Here is a 26,593-nt window from a genome sequence, read left to right as displayed (position 1 = left end):
CAAGGCGCAGGCCGTTTTCCCCAAGGAGGGGGAGAGGCTCAGCCCAGCTTGGGGAGTCCGGGGTCTGCAGCCCCTACCATTGAGCTGGTTTTCATTCCTGAGCCAGGATCTCAGCTGGCCAGTTCTCTCTCCTCCTCCCCAAGGAGCTGGGAGACTGTGGCTCCCAGCAGGGCAGGTGACGCCAGCCCCACGGGTTAGCAAGACTGGACCTGACTATTCTTTCGCATGCTCTGTAATTTGCCCCTGGAATCAGCCATTAAGTCATTTGCCCGCCTGATGCCAAGGATAAGGGCCGCATATCAGCCTCTGGGATCTGTGGCCCAGACTCCCCGGCTCTGTTGTGGGCTTTGCCACATCAGCCTCCAGACTGGCCTGTAGGGAGGGATAGGACACTGCAGGTGCCCAGACAGTGGTGTGGCCTCAGAGCCTTGGAACCGGTGTAGGTGAACAGCTGCTCTATTATGAGCTCCCATCTTACAGATGGGGACCTTGAGGTGTGAGAGAGTGATTTGGCCCCAGGAATCTTTGGAGTCCTTCTGTCGCCTGGATCCCCTCTTCCCCACAGCACACATGAGCTACAAACTGTCTTAAACCTCGTGCAACTGCCTTCAGATCACATTCCAACATACACAGATGCATCGACACACCATTTTGAGGAGTTTAGAGTTTATAAACCTAGTGGAGGGCTTGGGGGTCAACATGGGTCCTATCTGCAGCCCTCCAAGATGGTCTGGGTATAGGGGACTGCAAAGGAGCTGGAAGGATCTTATAAAGGGCATGGAGTAGTGATGCAGGGGAGTGGGAGCCTAGGGACTAGGGTTCTGAAATCCCATGCAGCTAGGGGTGGGGATGGGGGCATCTCCTGCTCCGGGATGCTGTTCTAGCCACTGACCATCTCTCTTTTGGAGTTCAGCTGTCAATATCTCTTGCCCCCAACCCAGGGGCCTAGCTCTTCCCCCACACACCTGGGCCTCACCACATCCGGTCCCTGGGCTGGCAGCTGGGGTGGGGGCGGACAGAAGGGATGTAGATTACTGAGCACCCCATTCTCACTGCTCATTGCCTGCTCAGGTGCCAGTCCGAGGTCGCTGCCGTCTAGGGGGCCTGCTAGGGCCCGAGGAGGCCCGAGAGGGGGTGTGGTAAAGGGGTGGAGGAGGCAGATTCTGGTAGTTCTGCTCCCTCTTCCCCTTCGTGAGGCTCCCTGAAATTCCCACAAGGCCCCAGGGACAGCCCAGCAACGTCAGCAGAGTTCCCCTTCCGAGCTGGCCTGTGACTTGGGGAAGTGCTTCACCCTGGGCCTCTGGGGTTTCCCTGGGCCCCAGGGAAAGCCTTGCCCCACTCTTAACTGGAAACGTATCATAGGCCCCCTGCCTTTCCCTGGAAGGCCCAGGGGTCCTTCTCATGCCAATGTCCAGGGTCTTGGGCCCAGAGGATAATGGTCTGGACTAGCTTGGCCCCTAACCCGCTGGAAGACCCACAGTGCTGGCCTCAGCTGTGCAATGTGGGAGGGGAGGGAGAAGGACAAATAAAGCTCCTCCTGCCGTTTCTAAGTAGAAAAAGGACATGGCTCCCCACTCTCCATGGTAGAAATCACGGCCATGTCAATTTTTGTTGTAACAAATTCCTAGAGGGAAAATCCTGGAAGAGAAAGGAAGGGAGAGGAAACGTGGCAAGGGTCACCACTCGCCCCGCAGTCTCTGGGCATGGGGATGTGCATCTGAGAAACCAGTTCCCAAGGACTGAGCGTTGTGGAGCAGGTCAGAGGGTGGGAGCGTTCTTCCAGGCTGGGGCGCAAAGGTGGGGGGTGACACCTGGGCCCCCCTGACCCTGGCAAACCCCTTCGCTCAAGAGCCAGTGTCCGCTTCCTCCCCAGGCGCACCCTCCACCCTCAGCCCGCCCCGTCGCCGGGCCCGCCCAGCTCCCCGCCGGGCGAAGGCCGCGGGGGCGGGCGCCGGCGCCTTCCTGCGCTGCCCTTGTATGGTGACCCGGGAGGCTGGCCCCCGGGTATTTAAGCCGCGGCGCCGCCCAGGGCGCCCAGAACACTGGTATCGGGCAGCGCGGCCGCCGCGAGAGCCCAGAGCGCGCGGCGGGGGGACGAAGAAGCGCCGTGAGAGGGGCCACAGGAACCTGGGCCGTCGCTATGGGGCTGGAGGCGGCGCGCGAGCTGGACTGCGCGGCGCTGGGCGCGCTGCTGCGGGAGCCGCGGGAGGCCGAGCGCACGCTGCTGCTTGACTGCCGCCCGTTCCTGGCCTTCTGCCGGCGCCACGTGCGCCACGCGCGGCCCGTGCCCTGGAACGCGCTGTTGCGGCGCCGTGCGCGCGGCCCGCCCGCCGCCGCCCTCGCCTGCCTGCTGCCCGACCGCGCGCTGCGGGCGCGCCTGGCCCGCGGGGAGCTGGCCCGGGCCGTGGTGCTGGACGAGGGCAGCGCCTCGGTGGCCGAGCTCCCGCCCGACGGCCCCGCACACGCACTGCTCGCCGCGCTGCTGCCCGAGACCCGCGCGGGGCCCACGACCGTGTGCTTCCTGCGAGGTGAGCGCCGCCCGCGCCGGTCCTCCCCCCCCCCACCCCGCGCCAGCCCCCCACCCCGCCACCTCCGTCCCCGCCGAGCCCTCCACGCTAACCGCCCTCCCCCTCCCTGCAGGCGGCTTCGATGGCTTCCAGGCCTGCTGTCCGGATCTGTGCTCCGAGTCCCCCGCCCCGGCCATGCCGCCTGCTGGGGTCGAGAACAGTCGCTCTGACCCCAGGGTGCCCTTCTACGACCAGGTGAGTTGAGATCCGAGTTCCTTTCACCGCTCGCCCCCAACGCCCTCTCCCCGCATTTGCGGGATAGGCACCTCTGGGAAAGCGGGCTGTCTCTTGTGGATTCCAGGAGTCTCTCCCTGTCCACACTGTGTGTGTGTGTGTGTGTGTGTGTGTCCCCGCAGCAAACGGGAGCACATCTTTGTGTGTCTGGTGTGGACTGCTCATGTGTGCCTCTGCGAATGTGTGTCTGCAGCATATTTGGGGCTCCGACGGGGAAGTGTGTATTTGTGAGTGTGTACCTCTGTGTGTCCCCTTGTGCCCTCCTATTCCAGGGTGTGATCCTGGTCAGGATAGGCTGAGGGCTCCTCTTGCGGGGGGCCAGCCAGCCATGTCTGCCCCCAGGCCAGGGCTGAGAAGAGCTCCTCTTCATCCTTCCTTTTCTCCCCCCCAACGAAGGGCGGCCCTGTGGAGATCTTACCCTACCTGTTCCTGGGCAGCTGCAGCCACTCCTCCGACCTGCAGGGGCTGCAGGCTTGTGGCATCACAGCGGTCCTCAACGTCTCCGCCAGCTGCCCCAACCACTTTGAGGGCCTTTTCTGCTACAAGAGCATCCCGGTGGAGGACAACCAGATGGTGGAGATCAGTGCCTGGTTCCAGGAGGCCATAAGCTTCATTGGTAAGAGGGGACCCAAAGGGACACCCAGGTGAGGGGCCTGGGGCACCTGTCACCTCCCCTGCCTCCCTTCGTGTCTGACCCCCCTTTCCCCAACTCGCTTGTAGACTCAGTGAAGAACAGTGGAGGCCGGGTCCTGGTGCACTGCCAGGCGGGCATCTCACGCTCTGCCACCATCTGCCTGGCTTACCTGATACAGAGCCGCCGAGTGAGGCTGGACGAAGCCTTCGACTTCGTTAAGCAACGCCGGGGAGTCATCTCCCCCAACTTCAGTTTCATGGGGCAGCTGCTACAGTTTGAGACTCAGGTGCTGTGTCACTGAGGCAGGGCCCCATCATGCCGGCTCGCCCGGGGGGGCCACCAGTTCCCTCCAGTTCAGGGAAAGCTGCCCTTTCCCCGAAATTGGAAGAGCCCCCAGGTGGTGGTGCTGGGAATGCAGGAATTCTGGACTTTCTCACCTGGTGCTCTTCTGCTAGGTTTGAGGGCTGGCCCTCTTTCTGGGGACCAGCATGGAGGGCGTGTCTGCTTCCCCTCCCCCCTCTATCTTCTGGCAGAAACTAACTGGACTCTATACCTATGGATTCCCACGGGTCCCACCACCACGTTGAAGTCCTTGGCAGCCTGAGAGCTCCAAGGAACAAGCTGTGACAACCAGGAGCCCTGTCAGGGGGGAAGGGGGCCCACTACAGGCCTGGAGCCTGCGCCCTGTGCTCTGGGGAGCTGGGCGTCAGGGAAGTGCTGCGGCTGTTGCGTGTGGCCCTCTGGCCTGCGTGCGCGTGTGTGAGCATTTCACGCCTCTCTCGGTGCTGGAAAGTTTTTTGTGTTCAGCTGACATTTAACACTCCCTCCCCCACTTCCTCCCAGCCCTGTGGGCGGGGGTTGGAAACTTAGCACTTTATATTTATACAGAACATTGAGGATGCGTCAATAAAATATTGTTTTGTTTAAAAAACAACCTCTCAAACCCCTGGTCTCAAGTCAGTGCCTGGGAAAATGCTCAAAAGCCGTGTCTTCATCAGACCGCCCCTTTCCTTGTGCTGGCAGTGCTGCCAGAGGCGTGGAGGGAAGAAGGTGCTCGTGTCACGTCTCCCATAGGGCTCCAGTCGCCCTGTGTTGGTGTCCTAGCCCAGGCAGTGTTCTGTTTCCAGAGCTGACAGGTGGTTTCTGGGAGGCTGTGTCCAATCTTATTCCTGTTACTGGCTTTGGACCCTGTGGGGGGAAGCCTGTGTCCATGGCTCAGATCTCACTTCCTTTTCGGAACATGGATGGATATGTAAGTGTGCGCGCCTGTGTATGTGGCTGTTCCCACGAGTGTGGGTGTCTGGTGTTCACAGTTTGCACGCACCTGCATGTCACGCATGCCTGAAGGTATCTGTGTGTGTGCCTGTGTGTGGCTTTTCCAGTGGCCGTGCGTGCGTGTGCTAGGCCAGGCCTCCTTTTCCCGACAGTAGGGCAACACAGCCTGTCCCGTCTCCTCTTGCATACCCAGGCTGGGCCCCCAGGCCTCGGAATGCCCGTTTGCGCTAGGGCTCACAGCAGCCTCTGTTCCAGAGTTCGTTTTTGTCCCTAGAAGCCATGTGGCCTGGTGTCCAGTGTGGAGAACATGTCACCAGGGGTGGTCTTAGCTGCTCTTCACACCCACCCATCTAGCATGTTTTGATTGAATATTGGTTACTTGCCTGGCACGGGACTATGCTGTCCGGGGTGGCGTGAGTCACGGGCCCAGCCGGAGCCAGAAGTGGAGGGGTGCGTGCTGAGGCTGCCTGAAACAGGTGCTGTGATTTGCCTGGGAGCAGGGGTGTGGAGGCCCTTGAGGTCAGCTCTTGGACAGCTCCCCCTGCTTCATTCAGCATCCGCTCCTGGCCACTCCGGAGCGTCGTCTGCCTAACTCTGTTTGTCCTTCCAAACTCAGCTCGAGGGTCCCCCCGCAGAATGCCGGCTCTTCTTCCTGGCATTCTGCCTGCCTGGCAGGGTACACCTGAGGGCTGGAGTTCGATGGTTAGGAGGCCAGGTTTGCTCCCTGCGTTTCAGTTTCTTGTCTATAAAACGAGGTTTTATCATTAGCCCCTCCCAGTTAGCGTGGTACGGAGAATGACACAAGTTGATCCATTTAAGAGGCTTAGCCCAGCACCTACACACGGTAGGTGCACAAGAAGTGCTAGCTACTGACAGCCTGTGAGGGGACTGTTCTCAGGTGTATAGCTGTGTGTCTCAGCCAGGCCAGGTGCTCACGAGGGCAGGGCCTGTGGTCTGCTCTGCCCTCGGCACCCGGAGTCTGGCACAGGTTGGCACTCATTCCAACAGGCCTGGTAAAGGACGGAGCGGCCTGTCACCCGTGCCTTGTTCCCTCTGCTGTCTGGGGTGGGTGAGGCGCTCCCTGGTCGGAACTGAGCAGAGCTGGGCTTGCAATCAAGGCTTTCTTAGGCCCTGAGTGGGCTTCCCTTTGGACCTGCCAACAACACTTAGCTTGGGGTGGGAGTGGAGGGCAGCCGCGGCTCGGAGTCATCAGGGCCTTCCCACCACCACACAGTCCTATCTCACCAACAGCAGGACTGGTGGCTGAGGCCGCTGCCCACCCCCCTTCAGCCCTATCCCATCCCTTCCGCCCACCCCCCCACCCCAGCCTCCCTTACCTGTGTTTTTAAGTTTGTTTCTTTTTAATTTCTTTTCTTTTTTTTGAGAGAGCGAGAGAGCGAGAGAGACAGAGAGAGAATGTGTGCAAGTGTGGGGGGGGGGGGCAGAGGAAGAGAGAGAATCTCAAGCAGACGCCACATGCAGCCCCTGCCAGGCTCCCTCTCACCACCCTGAGATCCTAACCTGAGCTGAAATCAAGAGTCTGTTACTTAGCCAACGGAGCCACCCAGGTGCCCCTTTCTCTCTCCCTCCTTCTTATTTATTTCTTAAAACCTTTAAAATTGTGGGGCGCCTGGGTGACTCGGTTGGTTGAGGAGCCCGCTCTTGATTTTGGCTCAAGTCGTGATCTCAGGGTCCTGGGATGAGCCCGGAGTTGGCTCAGCAGGGGGTCTGCTTGAGGATTAGCTCTCTCTGCTCCTCCCCCTCCCCCACCCCTGTTCACAGGCGCTCTCTCTCTCTCCTTCAGATACATAACTCTTTAAAAAAAAATTTAAATCGTGGTTAAAAATACACGGTAAGTCCGTCCTTATCGGAGGTTCTGCCTTCTGTGGTTTTAGTTGCCCATGGTCGACCACGGTCTGGAAGCAGATGACCCTCCTTCTGACACATCACGGGAAGGTCAGCAGTAGCCTAAGGCTCTCTCACAGCGCTACACCAAGCCCTTCACTTCATCGCACCACGTAGGCATTTTACCATCTCACATCATCACAAGAAGGGCAAGTTCAGTGCAATCAGGTATTTTGGGAGAGAGAGAGACCCTATTCACATAACTTTAATTACAGCATTTAGTAGTTGTTGTTAATCTCTTACTGTGCCTAACTCGTAAATTGAAGGTTCTCATAGGTATGTATGTATAGGAAAAAGTAGGGTTTGATATTAACCACAGTTTCAAGCATCCACTGGGGGTCCTGGAATGTATCCCCTGCAGATAAAAGGGGACTACGTATAACATAAAATTTACCATCTTCACTATTTTTTTAAGTAGGCTCCACGCCTTGCATGCAGCTCAACACCGGGCTTGAACTCATGACCCAGAGATTAAGACCTGAGCTGAGACTATGAGTCGGACACTGAACTGACTGAGCCACCCAGGTGCCCCATCATCTTTACTATTTTTAAGTGCACAGTAATGTTAAGCATACTCAAGCTCTCCAGAACTTTTCCATCTTGCAGAACTGCAGCTCTGTGCCTATTAAATGACAGCTCCCTGTTTCCCAGTTCCCCAGGCCCGGGCAACCACCATTCTCTTCCTGTCTCTGAATCTATGTGCCTCCTGTAAGTGGAATCGTACCGTATTTGCGCTGTTGAGAAGGGCTTATTTTGCTTTGCATAATGTCCTCTAGCCAAACTGCATTTCTTAACGGAGAATCTGTTTCTCTACCGGAGTGGGGTGATTATTAGGATGACTTCAGCAAGCTTTTATCGGAAGTGGCCAGTCCATGAATGTTTACATACACTAATACCTTGCCTGGGGGGCAGGGGCATCTGTCTGTTCTCCTGGCGGTTCTGACTCCTATCTTTTGAGAAATGCTGGATTCCAGGCATGGCAGGATGCTGAGAGACACGTGCGGACAGTGGCTGGTGACCTTGCCTCGGCTCTGTCACTTAGCTTCACTGGGCATTGGTGAGGGAGGTCCCCAAACCCTTCCCCTCCAGGATTTAAATCCGGGTGGGCCCCCTGGCTGACCAAGCTCTGAGAATGAGCCTCTCAGAGAGGCCCAGGAGCATAGAGGAGGAGGAATATGGGTAAAGAGCTTTAGTTTCTGGATCTGTGAAATGGGGGTAAATGCCGATTTTGCAAGGCTGTCGTGGGGATGACAAGGGTAGCGTCCATGCAAGGGTCTCGGTATCCAAAAGCTCCCCCTCTCCGCATGGTAGGCTTCTGTGGGGGTGCTGGTTACGCCCGGGCGTTCAGTGTGTAAACTTTTCCAGATCCCCACACTTGTGATTATCTACTTTCCTCTATGTATATTAAAGTAAACGCTTATAAAAATTCGTGAACTTTTCCTCCTTCCACAGATAGCCTGGGGGTGCCTCAGGGTCTCAGGCAGCTTTTCCCATGTGTGAGTGTGGGGGGGGGGGGGGCGGGGCGGGAAAGCGGTCTCCCCCTGTTGGAGGATGAGGTCCACCCCAGGGCGCCAGCCTCAGCACCCTTCTGTGATGTTTCTCTGCCCCCTGGTGGTGGGAGGGGACCTCATAAGGGGCACACTCTCCAGTGGTACCCTCCGACCCTGCACGGTGCTTTGTGCCTGGCTTCTCACCTTCTCCCCCACTTCAGCCAGGCTGGGAAGGATTTGACCAGGGTCCGGAAGGCTCCGGCCTGGGCTGGGGCTGGGGGTGGGGGTGGGGAACACAGGTAGGAGCGGGGAGCGGCTGCAGGTGGAGTTGGCGGAGGTGGGGCTGCAGGTGGAGTTGATGGACACGGGGCTGCAGGTGGAGTTGGCGGAGGCGGGGCTGCAGGTGGGGGCTGGAGAAGACGCTTTTTAAGCGGTGCGTGGGCGGCGGGGCTGGCGTTAAGTCTGCTATCAGGCGGGCCTGTCCTTGCCGGTGTTTGGGCTCCTGCTCGCTGCGGGAGCCCCCCCATCCCCACCCCCGACTGCGTGAAAATGGGAGGCCTCTGGCCATGGGTGCTGGGTCTGCTCTGTTTGCCGGGTAAGTGGGCTGCCTCGCCCTTCTCGAGTTTTGGCTACACAGAGTGCGGGTAGAGGCGAGAGGGTGTGACTGGAGGCTTCAGGGATCCGAACTGATCTGAATAGCTTAGAGAATGGGCTCTCCAGGGATGTTCCCAGAAAGCCGCTCCAAGTGGCGCCAAGGGGAGGCCTCCTGAAGACCCTGAACACAGAGGCCTACCTGGCAGAAGGTGGAAGGTGTGGCACTCCAGACGCCCTCGTTCTGCTGGCGTGCCAGGCCTGCCCAGTCTGAGTCCACTCTCCAGAGGTCTGGGCTGAGAAGGGAGGCATGGGGGAGGGTCCGGACTAGCCCCACTGCCTTCAGTGTGCGTGTCTGAGGTCTGTCCCCGCCTCTCCTGTCCCTCCCCTACCTCATACACACAGATACTTGGAATCTGGGGTTGCTTTTTGGAGCCCAGTGTTGGTCCCCTTAAAGGAGCTCCTTCCTCAGATTGTCTAGGTCTTGTCACCAGCTGGGACTGAGGGGAGGCCAGGCAGTCTCCCAGGACTACTTTCTGGAGGCCTGCCTTTGTGAAGGGCCTGGTTCTGGTTGTCTGTCCACCCCCCCCCCCCCCGCCAAGTCCTGTTGTCCTCTCTCCCCAGTGAGGGCACTTCGGGCATCATGAGTATGCACTGTCTGGGCCAGGTTTGATCCTAGGAGCACCCTCCGCCTCCAGCTCCCCAGAGGCCTGTGGAACCAGCTTCTCAGAGGGCCTCAAACCTGAGGAGACCCAGACGTCCTGGGACAAGGACATCCCTGCGATTAACCAAGGTGAGGGCACCATGTCTTCTTGTGGGATGGAGGGGCTTTGAAGCGGTCCAGGTGGTGTGGTGAGGACCGTGCTGAACACACGGACGAGCAGAACCAGCTGGAAAGGAGCCAGCTCACTGGGCTCTGGATGAGCGGCTGTTCCTAGGTCTATGGGTGACTTTTTAAAAAGTCTATATTTCTGTATCTTCTCTACTGGCTTGTTATTTTATAAGAAGAGAGAAAAGCCTAGGTTTTTAAAAACGGCCTGATAAAAGTACGGGTCTTTGGGGTGCTCCATCTGGTGTTGACCTAAGTCATTAGTGGATGTTGGAGATGTCAGCCACCTGGGGCAGGATGGGCGGCAGGTGTGAGCGGGTGAGCTGGGGGGGAGGGGGGAGCCAAAGCAGCATGAGACCCCAGGCGTCTGGGGATCTCCGCTGAAGAAGGCCAGCATATAGATAACCCATAACCCGGGATGAAGCTGCTGGGATAAAAAAGACTGGAGTTTGGAGGTTGGAGCTGAAGCGTTGGGGGGAGGGGTGACTTTGCCTGGAGGGATGAGAATCTCCTGAATGTGGTCTTGCCCTTTCTCTGTGAGCCGACATGGCGCCCCAGCATGGCTGAGCGGGAGCAGGGCTGTATGCCACCTTTCGGTGACTGTGACTGGTCTGGAGGTAGCTAGAACCAATCTGCAACTTCCCCGGCATTGATTTTTTTCAGCCGCCATACAGAACACTTAGCCAGGGCTGCCGGAGGCCCAACAGCTATCTGAGATGCCCTTTGCTGGGAAGCACACGCCGTCCCCAGCTGCCGGGAATGTTGGCTGCTAAGGCCTCACAGCTGAAGGCCCTTGGCCAGGGGTGCCTGCGAAGCTACTCCCTCCCCTGCCCAGAGTGGCCCGCAGCGACTCATGGGGGCCATGGAGCGGCCCCTGGCCTCGTGTGAGACAAGGGTGTGGTGCTGTTTGGGGTCCAGAGCTCCTGCGGAATCAGGCCGAGGCTGCAGTCCCGCAGAGCCTGGGTCTTCCCCAGCGCCCCCTCAATAAATCACTCGCAGGTACCTCCCCAGCTCCGGCTCTGCATCTAGGGAACCCCCCCCCCCCCAACATACCTCAGGGCCAGACCCTCTTCTGGGACTCCTTGTAGGACTGACCTCTTAGTAAAGAGGCTGGGGAGAAGGGCTGCCAGCTGTGGCAAAAACTGAGGCTGGAGAGAAGCAGAGGCAGGCTGACGTGGGGAGGGAGAGAGCCGGAGAGCCAGGCTCACGGGGGGCCAGACCCCGTCCTGCGATGGTGGTATGGGCTGGAATCGGTCACTTGTCCCTGCGAGGGCCCCGACTCACACAGATGGGGAGGATTAGATGGGGGATGTTCCCTGAGTGTGGCCTGAGCTGGAGAGGGGGATGACATAAGGGGCAGCTGGAGGAAAACGCCGCTCCTGATTAGCAGAGAGACCCAAGCATAGAGGGAGGAGTTGGGACTGGATTTGCATGGGCTGGGGAAGCCGTGGACTGTGTTTCAACGAGGGAGAGATGTGATTGGGCTGAGAAGCATCATGTATGTTTGTAGACTGGAGGCTCAGAGGGGCTGTATGACTTGCCTGAGGTCACACAGCCTGAGGGCCTAGGGAAGCTCCAGCCTCAGAGTCGGGAAGGACAGACTCCGGGGTTGCTGCTGGGCCTGTCCCTAGAGTCTGGACTCCGGTGGGCGTAGGGCATGGGCTCACCTATATCCCTCCCTTCTTCCCAGGGCTCATTCCAGAGGAGACCCCAGAGAGCAGCTTCCTCCTCGAGGGGGATATCCTTCGGCCAGTGAGTGTGAGCATGTATACACATGGGTGTGAATAACTTCACAGACCATGTTAGAGGCCTTGGAGCCCAGCCTCTGGTGTCATGGGGGTGCGACACATGAGGGATCCATCTGTTGCTCACAGCTTGGTAGATACCCCTTCTTGTTAAAGTCACAGTGAATATTCTAGTAGGTATCAGCCAGACTGAATGGGAGGGAGGGTAACATCGGCAGTGGTAACAGCAGTCAGCCTGAGAGGGCTTCCTGAAGGAGGGGGTTTGAGTCCTCAAGATCCAGCTCGGTACTCTGCCCAGAGCAGGTGTTCAGAAAGTACTGGAATGAAGGAAGAGATGAGCACAGACCAGCAGGGGCTGGTGGGAGGTGGTGGTGGGGAACCCCGGAGGTGGTAGCCACAGTCTGGACCCCAACCTGGTGGGAAGGGAGGGGTGGAGTCAGAAAGGGAGAAGGCTGGGTGGGAATTGGGGTGACTTGGCAGGCAGATGAGAATGCACGGTGTTCAGGAGAACAGGACCATCTTTTAAGTGACTGGGTGGCAGAGGTGTCCTCCTGAACAGGACTGTGACCTGGTGAGAGCAAGACGGTTTTGCTGTTTGGAGGCTGCCCGCTGTTGGCTCAACGTGAGGCTGGGCTGCAGAGCCAAAGGCTGGGGCTGGGGGGTTGGACGAGGCCCCTGTTCCTGGTCACCCAGTGAGCACTGGGAGGGGGAACAGAATCCAGTAAGACCTGTGGTAGCCAGCAGGGCAGGACCGGCTGGGGTGCCACAAAGCCTATGCTTCAGAGGGTTTCGGTTGGCGGAAGAGGGGGGGCAAAGGAGCTGCTAAGGCCAGGGATGTTGCCTTAGCGTCAGCCTGAGCAGGACCCTGCTGCCTCTTTCCGTGGACGTTCGGGGATGCTCAGCTGCCGTCCGGGTTTCAGGAAGGACGGGGCTGCTGCTCCCTTTCTGAAGTGGGCCCCACCCTGGGACTGGCACTCCTCGTCAGCCTCTTCAGGAACAAGTCCTGGGTTTTGTTCTTCTGCCGATGGAATAAGTTACAGCTCTGTTCTGCAGAACACAGGGTCATGTTGTGTATTGGAACTCACCTAGCAGGCCCCCGACGTCCCTCCATCCCCACCCTCCCATACCTGCATCCTGCTTCTCCTGTCTTCCTGGTTCTTGTGGCCTGAGACGTGGCACCTCCAGGGGCAAGAAGCCTAGCTGGCCTGTGTCCCCAGAGGTCCCCGAACTGCCCTCTCTCTTCAGAGTCCCTTCCGGCTGTTCTCAGCGGGCAGCAACAAGTGGCCTAAGAACGGGGGGTTTGTGGAGGTCCCCTTCCTGCTCTCCAGCAAGTACGGTGAGTGGGCATGTGCACTCGGTCCCGGGAGCTGTGGGCCTCCCTGTGGCCCCGGCCTCTTACACCCCTGTGTAGCCTGCACTCCTCTGAAGTTCTTCCCTCTGCCTCTACTCGCCATCACCACCAGAGAGCCCCTTCCCAGGAAGAGAAGCCTTTACTCCGGAGGGCCCCCAGAGCTGGGAGGGCTAAAAGCCCGGAAGAGCTGATGGGGGTCCCTAGGGCTATTTGCTCCATCTCAAGGCCAAACGGCCCAGACGACTGGGACCTACCCAGGGTGGCACAGTGAGGGCCTGTCTGGGACCCAGCTTCCCCCTCCGCCTCCCCCCACGACACTCAGGCTGCCCTTTCTTGACATTTCCATTTTGGAAGAATGCTTGGAAGCTCCGTTCCAACCCTGCGTGCAGACTTGTGAGGCGTCACGAGGGCTCTGGGGGTCTCTGCTGGAGGTTCAGCCAGGGTGTCCCCTCCCCCAGACAAACCCAGCCGCGAGGTCCTCCTGAAGGCATTTGTCGAGTTTGAACGCGTCACCTGCATCAGGTTTGTCGCCTACCAGGGCCAGAGAGACTTCATTTCCATCATCCCCATGTCTGGGTATGTGCTCCCGGGGGCGTGGGGGGGAGGGACTTCCTCTGTGTTCTTCTGAGTTCAGCCGGGATTTACCCAAGCCAGCGTCTAAAATCTGTTTCTGGGCCTGGCTTCCCAGGTCCAAAGCCGCTCCGCCCATTGAGTGGTTTGCCGGGTGGGAGCCGGGCCCACAGATACTCGGGGCAGAAGGTGGAGAAGGAGGGGAATGAGGTGCTTGACCCTCCTCCCAAAACGCTCTGAGGAGACTTCATGGTCTGGGGAATGGGCACGGCTTCTGCGGGACCCACCTGGCCTCGGCTCCGGGTGCAGGAGCCACCGGACACCGGGCAAGCGCTTAACTTCTGAGGCTCTCCTGCCGGCTCGGAAATGGGCGTGATGGCAGTACCCACTTCCTAGCTTGTTAGGGACCGAAGATCACGTGTGAGAGCGTAGACTTGGGGACCCCTGGATGGGGACATTCGTTCAATGAGCTGCTTCTGTTATCGGTGCTCCTCTCCACCCCTCTGTCCTCCTTGTACCCCAGGGTGGGAGTGGGAATTCCGTGTACCCATTTCACAGATGGCCGGGCAGTGAAGGGACTTGGGAACTGCAAGCCTAGAACCTAGAACGGGGACTACCTGTTGGTGGTCATTCATCTCAGGACTTGGGAGAGGAAGGGGAGGGGTCCTGCTCTGCATCCCGGGGCTGGTGCCTACCCAGTGCTCTCTTCTGGCCCTGCAGGTGTTTCTCCAGTGTGGGACGCAGTGGAGGGATGCAGGTGGTGTCCCTGGCACCTACCTGTCTCCAGAAAGGCCCAGGCATTGTCCTGCATGAGCTCATGCACGTGCTGGGCTTCTGGCATGAGCACTCCCGGGCTGATCGGGACCGCTATATTCGAATCAACTGGAATGAGATCCTCCCAGGTAAGCCAAATCGTGCACAGCACAGGCTGGACATGGGGATCCTGGGGTGCGAGGGCACCAGCCAGGGCCTGACTTGCCTGCCACTTTAGAAGAGGTCATCCGTCTTTCTACCACAAGGAAGGTGGGGCTCCTGCCTCTCCTTGAGCCCTGGAGGTTGTCCAGCTACTACTGCTCTGGGCTCCCAGCCTTCCATCTGTCCGCCCGTAGTCCTGCCTGAGCTAGGGCATCGCTATTGGCTTTGTCTCCTTTTTTTTTTTTCCTCATGAACACAGCCAGTTAGCTGAGGTTGGAGTTGGTGGTATCCTTTGACCCTTGTTCATTGCGTATGCACCTTGCAGTCCTTCCTGTGCCAGACGCTGCTGGGTGGGGTTGGGGCAGCGGCTGTGTTCCAGCTGCAGCCGTGGAGCCAAGACCGAAGCCCTGGAAGTAGTGGGCTGTGTGTGCCAAGTGTCTGATGCGGGAGGCTGAGGCCAGCCCTGCAGGGGCTCAGTCCTTGTGAGCTGGGCACCAACGGGCATGTGGGACGGAGGAAGCCCGGGGAGACCATGTCCCAGAAGGTGGCAGTGGCAGAGCTGAGGCTGGTTTGGGGAGTGGGCCACTGTGTTGCATGCCAGTGAGCAGGAGCTGAGTGCTGGGCATCTGGTCTTGGGAATGGTGGGATCCCTCACTTGTGGTGGGGGAGGTGACAGCCTGAGTCAGGAGGTAAGAAGAGTAGAGACCATTGCTTCATGAGGGAGGGAAGTAGAAGAGATACATGATCAGGAATTTGGTCTGGGGCAATGTGGGGGGAGGGGGAAGGGTTGGAAGGCTTCCTGTAAGCGGAGAGCTTCTGGTGTGAGTGCCTCTGCTGCTGTTGTGGGGTGAACCAGGTGAAATGGGTGGGGGAGGGTACTCAAGAGACCAGCATGCATGGAGCCCCTGAGAAAGGGTGCCATGTGGGGGGAACTTAGGTAGCACCTTATAATGAGACAAGGGATGGAGTTTGAGATCCAAGACTAGCCTAAGGAAGAGGGGTGATGATAGTGACTATACCCTGAAAATAGAGACTTCAATCCTTCCAAGTGCTCATGGAATACTTGGGAAAACTTACCATATGATAGAAAAACTTCATATTTGAAAAAGAGTTATTTCAAATGTTTTGATTGTAATATAAAATTAAAAAATAACAAAACCAAAAACATCTACTTAGAAATTAAAGTTTAAAAAACAACAGTAATAATCCTTTCTTTTAGCTCCAGTGTTAAAGAATTGCAGGAATTCTTAAACAAAAAACCCCAACACACTAGAACTGATGGTTCTCAGCTAAAGCAATGCTCAGGGAAAATGTGTGGACTTAAATACTTATATCAATAAAAATAGAAAAAAATAAGCCTTTCAATCCAGGTTAAGAAAAAGGAAAGCAAGGGGGAATTAATGAAGTTAAAAGCAGAAATGAATGAATTAGAAAACCAACAGCACTCCTAAACTTGCGTGGTTTTCTTAAGCGATTTTCCCATTTATTAAGAATGAAGAAAAATGAGAATACATTTGTATTACGTACAGGGCAAACTGCTAAGATATACAAACTAATGACAGTAATGAACTGGGGATGGGGAGGCAGACACTCAGAAGGGGGATGGAGTGGGAGGCTTATTATAGATCAACGTTTCTTAACTTTTGAACCAGATGAATATAGTGCCTGTTCAAAAGTGTTTAATGCCTTAAGGGTTTTTAAAAGGAAAGATGAAGAACTCTCTAGAGGCACATACGGCAGTGATGGGGAAAAGGGGGTGCTCTGGCCAGTGGGGAAGTGCTGGACTCAAACCTGAGGCAGAAAGAGCAAGGTGGCTTGCTGCTGGGAAGCGGGAGTTCAACAGCAGATGATGGGCTAGCGGGTCTCTGAAGCCGGGTTGAAGGGTAGGTACTCTATCTCTCGGGTCGGGGGCGTGGAAGACACTGAGTAGTGTGCGACCCCGTGGAAAGTGTAGGTTCGGCAAAGATCGTTACATCCAGGTGAGCTCGAGTGGGGCAGGAAGTGGAGGGCATTCCTCAGGAGTCAGGAGGTCCCTGTGCTTCCACACCAGCTAGTGCAGGTCTGGACCCCTCCTGGGGGGGGGAGGGGAAGAGTAGCAAGTAAAGGCACCAAGGAGGTGGGGACCAGGGACTGGTATAGGGGAGGGCACATCTGGCTATAGTTTTGGACCCCTCAGCTCACATAGGTTACAAGTTCCTGGAAGACCCCTATCCCCCAACCCCTCACTCCCCTGCTCTCTTCCCCCATCACCAAGTTTTGTGGTTGTTCCTCCTCCTTCCCTCCACCCCCTAGGCTTTGAAATCAACTTCATCAAATCTCGGAACAGCAACATGCTGGTGCCCTATGACTACTCATCAGTGATGCACTATGGGAGGTGAGGACCCCTTTCCCTTCCTTCCTCCCTTCTTTGCTGCCCTCCCAGCCCTCACTGTGATCTGGACTCAGGTCCCCATCTGCTGGGTTTCAGGCTTGCCTTCAGCCGCCGTGGACTGCCCACCATCACACCGCTCTGGGCTCCCGGTGTCCACATTGGCCAGCGATGGAACCTGAGCACCTCGGACATCACACGGGTCCTCAGGCTTTACGACTGCAGCCTGAGTGGCCAAGGTCCCCATGGAGGAGGTGAGTGACAAGGGGCAGAGTGATCCGAGGCGTCCGGAGCAGGCTCCTCTGTTGAGGTGATGTCCAGGAGGGCAAAGTGGTAGCACTGAGGTTGCAGAGGTGAGCAGGGCAAAATCATCAGGGGTTCGCCTCAAGAGATGTAGAAAAAGCATTTGAAAATTCTCACTTGTGATTAGAAACTCTTAGTAAATAGGAATAGAGGTCCCTTTCTTAACCCTAACACGGGTATCTACCCAAATCCCAGAGCAAAAATCACTTCTAATGTTAAAGCGCTAAAATCAGGACCAAAACAAGTTCTTCCACTCTTGTCCTGTCTGTTCAGTGCTGTAGTGAAGGTCTTAGCCACTGCAGTGCATAAAGAGAAATAATGAGAATCAGGATTGGGAAGGAGGCAAAAACTGTCACTGTTCATAGATGATTATCTACATTGAAAGCAACAAAACCTATTAAATTATTGGAAGCAATAAGAGTTTTAAAAGATTTATTTTTGGGGGGAGGGGCACAGGGAGTGGGGGGGTAGAGAGAATCTCAGGCGGACTTCCTGCTGAACCTGATGCGGGGCTTGGTACCATGACCCTGAGATCATGACCTGAGCCCAAACCAAGAGTGGGACGTTCAATTGACAGAGCCACCCAGGCGCCCCAGCAATGAGCATTTTAAAAGGTAGATGTATAGAAATATGATTTCTATAGTGATTGCATCAATAGTTGGAAAAGATAATTTTTAAAAAACCCATTATAATAGCAATAATGTCCCAAGGAATCAATCTGACAGTTCCATAAAAAGTTCTATGGAAAATTAACCTTTATTAAAATCAAAGATTTTTAAATACGTAGAGATATGTATCCTGTTCATTAATAGGAAGGCGATATAAAAATGTCAGTTCTGATCCATAGATTCACTCAATTCCCACTGAAAATCCCAAGTGTTTTTTTTTTTTTTTGGCAATCTTGGCAAGGTGATTCTAAAACTTATATAAAAACACCAGAGGTGGGACGCCTGGGTGGCTCAGTTGGTTAAGCGTCTGCCTTCGGCTAAGGTCATGATCCCAGAGTCTTGGGCTCGAATCCCACATCAGTCTCCCTGCTCAGTCGGGAGCCTGCTTCTCCCTCTTCCCTCTGCCTGCCACTCCCTCTGTTTGTGCTCTTTCTGACAAGTAAAAAAAATAAAATCTTATTAAAACACAAGGCAAATAATAGCCAAGATACTCTTAAAGAAAAATAAAGTGGAGGGACTTGCCCTACCAGATATCGAGATATATAGTTTATAAAATAGATTTATAGAAATGTATACCATACAAAATATATACATGAAATGTATGTAATGTTAAATGCATATCTCTGGTGCAGGGGTAGACAATTGCCCATTGAGACAGAATGGAGAGTCCATAAATGAATCCTACTCAGAAGCGGAGCCTTGGTAAAGGGGCACTGCTAATCATTAGGGAAAGAATAGCCATTAAGTAGCTCTAAGATGACTAGTTATCTGTCAAAAAAATTCCCAGCTCATGCACAAATACATCTCAGATATATACCAGACTTCCATGTAAATAGAAAAAAATTTTAGGAAAAATAGTAAAATGCTTATGACCTTGGGATAGGTAAGGGTTTCTTTAATAAGACACACACAAAGCAAACCATGAAACTGGAAAGATTCACAAGTCCAACTACATTAATAATACTGTGTGGTTATTCTAGCATAACTACTAATCTAAAGACGAAGTGAAAATGCAAGTTACAAATCAGAGCTTTTGTAACACATAACGAATTGTACCCCAAATACATAATGTTATGTAATTTACATAATACATATAATGAACATAATAAGAAAAAGCTGGAAGTACAAAGTAGAAAAACAGGCAAGAGACCTAACAAACCTCTCACAGAAGAAACCAAATGAGAAGTAAACACAAGACGTTCCACATCCCTCACGTGTACATGAGTGCCCCCAACCCCAGCTCTAGAGAACTGCCAATCTACATTCTGTCTCTCTAGGTTTGCCTATTCTGGAAATTTCCTGTAAATGGAATCCTACGGTACATGATGTTTTGTGACAGGCTGCTTTTACTTCGCATGATGTTTTCAGGGCTCATCCATATTGTATCATGTATGAGTTCTTCATTCTTTTATTGTCAAATGACTCTTCATTGTATGGACATAGGACATTTTGTTCATTCATCAGCTGAAAGATCTTTGGGTTATTTCTACTTTTTGGCTATTATGATTAATGCTACTACGAATATTTGTGTATACGATTTTATGTGAACATGTCTTTTTCCTTTGGATTTACACTTAGGAATAGATGGCTGGGTCCTATGGTAACTCTGGATTTAAAGGCTATGGTTTTCAAATTGGCCGCATCATTTTTCCCTCCCACGAGCAGTGTAGGAAGGTTCAAATCTCTCCATGTCCTTGCCAACACTTGCTTTTATCTGTTCTTCAGATTATATTGGTCCTAAGCGGGTATGACGTGGTGTCTCATTGTTTTGATCTGTTTCCCTAAAGATCTCTTCATGTGCTTATTGGTCATCTACGTGTCCTCTTCGAGAAATGGGTTTAAAACCTTCTGGAGGTTTTTCACTTGGGTTGTCTTTCCATCGCTGAGTTGTAGGAGTTCTTTGTGTATTCTAGGTAAATGTCCCTTATCAGACTTGTCATTTGGAAATATTTTTCTCATTCTATAGGTTGATGGTGTCCTGTGAATGCAAACATTTTTAATTTCGATGGGGGTCTAACTTCTCTATCCTTTAACTGTGCTTTTGTTGTCCTATCTGAGTAGCCTTCGCCTAACCCAAGGTCATGAAAATTTAATCCCAAGTCTTTTGCATGTGACTATCTGGTTGTCCTAGCATCATTTCTTATGCATTTCTTTCCCATACGTAATATCAAATGTTACATACTTTTTTTAAAAAAAGATGTGGCAAGAGCTTTGTGGGTAACTATTCTAGGGGTTGGACTACCATGAGGAATGGAACTGGGAGGTGGCTGGAAGGGGCTGTGGGTCAAGAGAAGGCTTATCATGATGGTAGACATTCAAGCATGTTTAGATGCTGAAATGACCCAATGGAGAAGGAAAAAGGGTGCATTCAGAGGGCAGAGCAAAGAACATCTAGAACATTTGGGTAGGAGCCGCCCTTGGTGGATAGGTGTCCAAGCATATGTCTGCGCTTCCTTGGACCTAATGAGAAGGAAGACGGGAGCAGACCTAACCTCGTATGTGGATCCTGACGTGCAGATGTGGGCTTCGAGGGCCTTGTCACAAAGCCTGACATGAGGTCATTAGCCTGGAGGTTGGGGAGAAGGGAATGGATGTGAAGGGTAAGGCGTGATGCTGCTGACTAGAGACCAGTTCGAGACCCCTCACAGGGCTGTGGGTGGTGCTGGGGCAGCTGGCGGCCAGGGGAAGGCATGGTGTGGGTGGGCACCTGGGTGCTCCAGGACTGGGACTTTATGGGCAGGTGTGACACAGGGGAAGGTGCTTGAGTATTTGCAGTGAGGGCTGTGGACCGCAAGCCGGGTGCGAAGAGCGGTCTGGAAGCGAGGAGGTGGCAGGGCAGGATGACCTTGGGGTCCATGCGCTCGGGGGGGGCTGAAGAGTTGTGGTATTTCAACAAGTGAGCTTAGAAGTGCCGGAGTGGGCAACCAGGAACAGAGACTTCTTCAGTGGTGGTTTCTGGTGCTGACCTGCCTGGGGGCGGGGATGAGCTGCGAGGTCCATGGGACCAAGAGGGAGAAGAGTGGCTGGTTGAAGCAGATCAACCCTCATATGGTCGGTGTGTGCTGACGGAAGATTGGGCTGCTTGCGAAGCTTTCGGTGCACGGGCAGGCGTGATGGCGGTGAGAGGGGCCTGGCCAGATAGAACTGGGGCTTAAGATGAAGTCTTCTGGAACTCGAGCCTGGTCCAGGGGTGGCTGTGAGGAGCAAGGCGGCCCCGTCCCGCTGCGTGTGTGTGTCTGACCGTGGTGGAGGTGGTTACGAGTGCAGGAGAAGCTCTGCGGGAGAGGCTGGGGGCGCTCGGGACAGGGGCCCCAGGAGGTGCCGGGACAGCGAGGGCTGCACTGCTGTCAGCGCTCGGCTATCTGGCGAGGTGACCGTCAGGAGCTTGGGGTCCGGGCAGAAGGTCATGGAAGACCCCCGTGGCCTCACTGCTGGTGGTGACTGAGACAAGAGGGGAGGGAGTGGGATGGTTCTGCGGTCCTTGTCTGTCAGTGGGAGTGGAGAATGTGGGTCTTGAAGGTGTGGAGCGACGGCTGAGCAGGGGCGGGCAGGCTGGCTCCAGGGAGCTGCGAATGAGACTCAAGACGGCCCTGGCGCTCTACAGCCGGGCTGCACCTTTTCCTTCTGTGATTCTGGGACATAACCTCCTGTCTTTCCCGCTTCAGGGTTCCAGCCCCACAGCGATGGTGGGAGCCCTACCCCTGCCTCTAGACCATACCTGCAGCGGCTTCTGAAGGCGTTGGCAGAATCTGGGAGCCCGGACGCCAGTGGCCCCAAGGCTGGAGGCCGGCGTGTTGCTGCAGGGCTGGGAGAGACCTCACGTAGCTGGGAACTCCCTGCGCCGAGGAAGTTCGCTCTAGAGGCCTCTGCGGGGCTGCTTCAGACCCCAGCTTCCTCCCTGAACTCCAGGCCTGGAGCAGGTGTTCCTGGTATTGCTCTAGATACGTCCTGGCCGGCCCGAGTGCCCTCTGTACCCCCCAACCACGTCTCCAGAAGCAGAAGACCAGCTAGTGCCTATTCGGGATGCTCTGGGGACCCCAGCTCTGCCAGGAGCACATGTACCTGAAAGTCCTTTCAGGGGGCTGCCCAGAGGTCGAGCCTGTGGCTTCTGTCCCCAAGTGGGAAGGGCATCCTCTGTCTAGAAGAGCTGGGTTGTGTAACCTCTGGCCTTTCCGGGCAGTACCTGGTCTTCCAGCCCCAACTTGAGGCCTGGACTCTCCCTCTGCCCCTTTCTTCCCCATATGTTCTCCTGAAGGCTCCTGGGGACAAAGGGTACTTCTAGGTCTATTGGGGAAAAGCAGGTCTGCCAAGAGATGCCTGGCTCTGCCTGTTCTCAGCTTCTGCCCTAGCCCTAGAGGCTGCTGGGTAGGGGAGGGGATACTCTCCAGGGCCCCAGAACCACAGGGGGCTGGAGAGGTGGGGCAGAGGCAGCTTCCAGCCCCAAAGGCCCCTGGGAATCCTCCCGTGGTGAGTCCCAGCCCCCCAGCATGCTCAGGTACTCTCTCTCTGTCTCTCAGGCCAGGACTTAGGGGGAGCTTGTGGCTGGGACCCTGGCAATGGCCTCACACCCCTGTGTTTGGGTGCTAGGAAGATTACGCTCCAGCTGTAGCCTCCAGCTCCGCTCCCCAGGGGGGCTTTCAGCTTGCTCCCCTGCAGTGCAGGGCGGCTCCAGAGACAGGAACGCTACCCCATGGGACAATGAGGAAGGGGGGGAGGCCTCCAGCACGACACAATGGGGAAACTCAGCAAGAGTGGGAGGCCCTGAACATGGAACTCAAAGCTCCTCTCCACCCTGTTCCCAGGAGCCTTCCCCCCCCACTCCCCCCCCCACTCCACCCCCTCCCACCAGCCAGGGACTTGGCCAGAGGAAGCCCTGGAAGGTGGGAAAGGGGCAGGGAGGGGGGTCAACCTGCTTTTCTTCCTTCAGCAAAGCCCTATCCTTACCTCTTGGCTTGCTGTGTGAAGGCTATTCCAGGAGTGAAGAAAGTCTCCAGGGGGGCTCCCAGGCCAGTAGCTCCCCAGTCCTGGAGAGGCACTATCCTGGTGGTCGGTTGGAAGCCCCCGGAAGCCCTGCTAGGAGTAGGAGGGCAGTAGGAGCCTGGGCCCTGGCCCCATGGGGCCCGCGCCTCAGATGTGGTGAGGGAGGGCAGAAATAAAATTGGGTGCTTGCGCCAGGAGCCGGTACTGGGCTAGGCATGAGTGTATTTAACCCCGCTGACTGACGTGGGAGGGGCCCTCAGGCCTGTTACACCCCCTTCCCGGGGGAGGAGAGGGACTCGGGGCAGCAGAGGGGCATGGCCAAGGGAGCAGGGCTCAGGAGCAGCAGCTCCGTGCAGGGCTGAGGCTTGCCGTGCTTCAGTGCTGGGGAGAGCTGGGCCTTTGCCTGTCTCCTGGGCCCAGTCAGGGGACATGAGGACATGCTTGTGGGAGGCTGAAGCCTCTGCCCTTGGTCCATCTTGCGTTTCTGTCTTGAGTTCAGGGTCTTCTCAGACCAAACAGGGGCCTGGTCTCGGGTATTAGCATCAGGGAAGTTTGATGGGGTGGGGAACACACGGTCCCTCTGCTTGCCCCCAGATAGGGGAGGACGATTGTCTGGGTTTAGAGTGGGTGAGAGGCTCTGGCCCCGTGCCTGGCACGGTGACCCCTCCCCTGGGCGATTCCTAAGCAAAGAGTGAGAGTGTACACAGTGCCCCCATTTATCAGAGAACGGAGTGTGACTGCCTTACCAGCTACGGGTCTCTTTAAGTGGTGGAGCCAGGCCTCTGCGGCTGGGCTTTCTTGGTGGCCGCACTAGGTCAGAGGAGGTGAAGTGCCTGGTGTCCTGTGAGGCCCTCCCGGCTCTCAGAGGCTGCCCGGCATTAGCCTCCATTAGGATGTGGCTTTTGGATTCTCCAGAATTTGGGTTCTCTAGAGGGTGGACTGGCTGAGCCTGGTGACTTAAGGGGAAGAGTGCTTTCCCCCTCTTCTTTGGGGGTGATCAGGGGAGGCTGTCCTTGTCCTTCCCCCATGAAGCCAGCTATCACCCAGACCCCGATCCCCAGGCCCCACCCTGCCCCTGTGGTCCAGCCTTGGTTCAGCCCCTGAAGCCCTGGCATGGTGTGTGTGTGTGTGTGTGTGTGCGCGCGCGTGCGCTATGGATGGGGCCCTGGGCTGTTAACCAGAACCTGGGGGCTAGCCACCCACCCCAGGGTCCGTGACCTATTCCCTAATCCCCAACCACATAACTATGTGGCCTCACTCATCAATTTATTCACTCATTCGACAGAATCTGTTGAATTAGGTGCCAGGCTGGCTCGGCTATAGGCACTGGGAGTAACACAGTGAGCAAGGCAGGGTTTCCAATCTCGTGGAGTTTATTTGGGGTGGGAGAAGGATGGACAGTAAATAGATAAATCATCAGGGATTGATAAATGGTGGGAGTGGAGGGCATTCCTTTAGGATGCTGGCTTTTCAACTGGGACTTGAATGATCGAGACTACCCTGTGAAAAATCCAAGGAAATAGCTGGTGCAAAGGTCCTGAGGCAGGAGGGAGTTAAGGGGTGAGTGGGGGGATGAAGGGGGGGGCAGGGGAGGTTGGCTTAGAGAGCAATGGTTTTATTCAAGAGCAACAGGGAGCAGCTGCTGGAGGAGCCTCAGGAGGGAGTGATAAGCTCTAAGCTCTTAAACAATCATCCTGGATGCTCTGTGGAGGATAGATTGGAAGCAGGGAGGATAGTTGGAAGGCGCTGCAGCTGTGCAAACCAGAGCGCTGGGCTGTGGAAGGGGCAGAGGGATGCTTTTGGAGCATGTTCTGGCGGTTGAGGCAACCACCCCTGCTATTGGATGCAGGGGTGAGGGCACCACATCCAGCCCGGAGACCTCAGTGGAGGTGAGGGAGTGTGTGGGCTGAATGAGCCTGGAGTCCAGGGCACATGGACTTCGGGGAGTCCTCAGCACCTAGGTGGGAGCTTTGGGGCTGGATGAAATCAAGAGTTTGGGTCCAGAAGAAAAGGGACCCCAGGACTGAGCAGGGTGCCGCGACATTAGGGCAGCGTGATTAGTGTTTTGTGCCTCGTAATCGTTTGTTGCGGGGGCTGTCCTGTACTCCGGAAGACGGTTAGCAGCGTCCTCGACCTCTACCCACCAGATGCCCGTAGCGACCCCCTTCCTCCTGTTGGGACAGTCAAGAATGTCTCCAGGTGCCAGACTGCCAAATGTCCCTGGAGGAAAAGGGGTTAAAAAAAAAATCCCGCTTAGTGAGAATCGGTGATTGGGAGTTTGGGGGAGAAAAGGAGGCCAAGAAGGGAAGGGTAGCAGTGTTGTCAGGGAAGGGGGCAGTCTGTGGTCTACAATGTTGCAGAGAGATGAGGAGGGCACACTTGGTGGCATGGAGTCACGAATGACCCACTGGGAGTAGACTGAGCGGACGACAGGGTGAGGATGCCCAGCGGAGGGTTAAGGAGAGAATGCAGGGGTTAGAGACAGTGCAGTGAACCGTTTGAGAAGCAGAAGCGGCAGGTGGCTTAGAGGGCTTCCCAGGGTGGGGGCGGGGTGGGGGTGGGACCCTGGATCAGGGGAGGAATGACAGTGGAGGGGGATGATGGCAGGAGCAGAGTCCTGGAGGACAGCAGAGGCTTTGGGATACATGCAGAGGTCTTGCCCTTGCAGCAGAGCTCGGAGTGGGTTCCTGCCTGAGGGCTTTCATCTTCTAAGTCCGAGGCAAAGTCACGGCTTGGAGTGGGGGAGGGCACGTGGCCAAGGAGGATGAGCAGGATACCGATCCTGAAGGGGGGGGGGGAGAGGTGAGCACCCTGGGAAAGTTGGGAGACTTGTGGTCATGACTTTAAAGTGAGACCAGTCGATGCAGTGAGTGTTCTGCTCCGGAAGGAGCAGCTGCTTTGGCAAAAGCCAGGTGGGTGATTTAGGTCTGCCTAGGGTTGGGGTTTTGTCAGGTGAGGTGCAATGAAGGAGAAGGTGGAGGGCTTGCGTTATGGAGGCCCTGACTCAAGGGCCTGGGAAGGTGGGGAGGTTGGAGCTTTTCAGGGTGGTGTGAGGAGAGAGTCCCAGGGATTTGAAAGGCTGGGGCTTCTGGGGAGGGCTGGGGTGTGAAGCCCAGTTGGGCCTCATCCCCGTGGAGCCCTGGCACGGAAGAATCCAGGGCCAGTCTTGGCTCTCAGGCCTGGACAAGTGGCTATGCTTTCCACGAAGGGGGCACATCTCTTGCTGTGCTCTCACAGCTACGGATGAGACCACTGTCCCTGTGTCTTTGGAAAAGCTGGTACTAGGTCACCTCCCCTCCCCCCAAGGGCATCCCTTGGTGACACCTTCATTTGGACACTACCTGAGAGAGGCTCGTGTATGTCATCCACTGATGTCAGCCCCCCCCCCCATCATTCAGCAATCTGGGTCAGTACTGGGGACAGAGAAGGGACGCATGCTCAAGGCGGGGGCGGGGGTGGTGGTGATGCAGTAAACCCATCCTCCAGCATCTCAGTACATGTCTGAGTGTGGAAGTGGTACTGTGTATGTGCCGTCAAACAACTTGGAAAGCAGGGTGCCTCTTTCTCCCTGGGAGGGTGGTGGGTGAGGGGTGAGTAGACCTTGGAGAGTGGGGGGTCCACCAAGCACAAGAGGAACAACCAGCTCCTGGGAAGGACTGGAGGTGTGGGAGCTCAGGGCATATCCAGGGACCAGCAGGTAACCTGGTGGGGCCAGGAAGGCAGGCCAGTGGCCGGCACGGTCTTCCTCTCCCGCCGCAGGTGGCTGGGGTGCTCTGAGGCGGCTCCTGCGGCTGGCGGCCCTGGGGCTGGGGCTGGGATTGAATTCTGCCAGCCCTGGTGGAACGGAATGACAATGGAAGGTCTGCTCTAGTTTGGGAATAGTTGATGCTATGGTCTGGGGCCCGGATTCCTGCAGGGCTGGGTGGGGCAGGCAGCACTGGAGGGTGTATGGGGGGGGGGGAGACAGCTGCAGAGAGGAGTGCGAATCCACTTATGTAATGGCTTCCAGTGCCCCAAGAGCCAGCTGCACATCTGCACTTAGCAGCAGGTGACACAGACCTGGGGCTGTGGCTGAGCCTCAGAGATGCCTGTAGACTCTCCCTGGCTGTCGCCACCTGGGCTTGGGCCAGGTCGGGCTTGACACTTGGTAGATTCAGAGCCGGCTGCC

The 26,593-nt window shown here is 56.0% G+C and overlaps 2 protein-coding genes across 2 annotated transcripts; both read left to right on the top strand.

Annotated features, from left to right (window-relative positions):
• Window positions 1-2,040: 2,040 nt before the first annotated feature.
• On the top strand, window positions 2,041-6,002 carry DUSP2 (dual specificity phosphatase 2). The gene is made up of 4 exons (XM_026479898.4): window positions 2,041-2,528; window positions 2,641-2,762; window positions 3,198-3,417; window positions 3,522-6,002. The coding sequence occupies exons 1-4, from the start codon at window positions 2,141-2,143 to the stop codon at window positions 3,734-3,736; spliced, it is 945 nt and encodes a 314-aa protein (XP_026335683.1). The 5' UTR covers window positions 2,041-2,140; the 3' UTR covers window positions 3,737-6,002.
• Window positions 6,003-8,654: 2,652 nt separating this feature from the next.
• On the top strand, window positions 8,655-21,914 carry ASTL (astacin like metalloendopeptidase). The gene is given in 10 exon segments (XM_026517270.4): window positions 8,655-8,700; window positions 9,364-9,489; window positions 11,216-11,277; window positions 12,516-12,606; window positions 13,080-13,197; window positions 13,912-14,093; window positions 16,399-16,480; window positions 16,574-16,728; window positions 21,111-21,415; window positions 21,417-21,914. Coding segments are annotated over 10 exon segments (1,338 nt in total). The 3' UTR covers window positions 21,588-21,914.
• The last annotated feature ends 4,679 nt before the right edge of the window (window positions 21,915-26,593 follow it).

This window comes from Ursus arctos, unplaced genomic scaffold (genome assembly GCF_023065955.2).
Source record: "Ursus arctos isolate Adak ecotype North America unplaced genomic scaffold, UrsArc2.0 scaffold_8, whole genome shotgun sequence".
Classification (NCBI taxonomy): Eukaryota; Metazoa; Chordata; class Mammalia; order Carnivora; family Ursidae; genus Ursus; species Ursus arctos.
The sequence above is the reverse complement of the archived record's forward strand: the minus strand, read 5'-3'. Positions and strand labels throughout refer to the sequence as shown.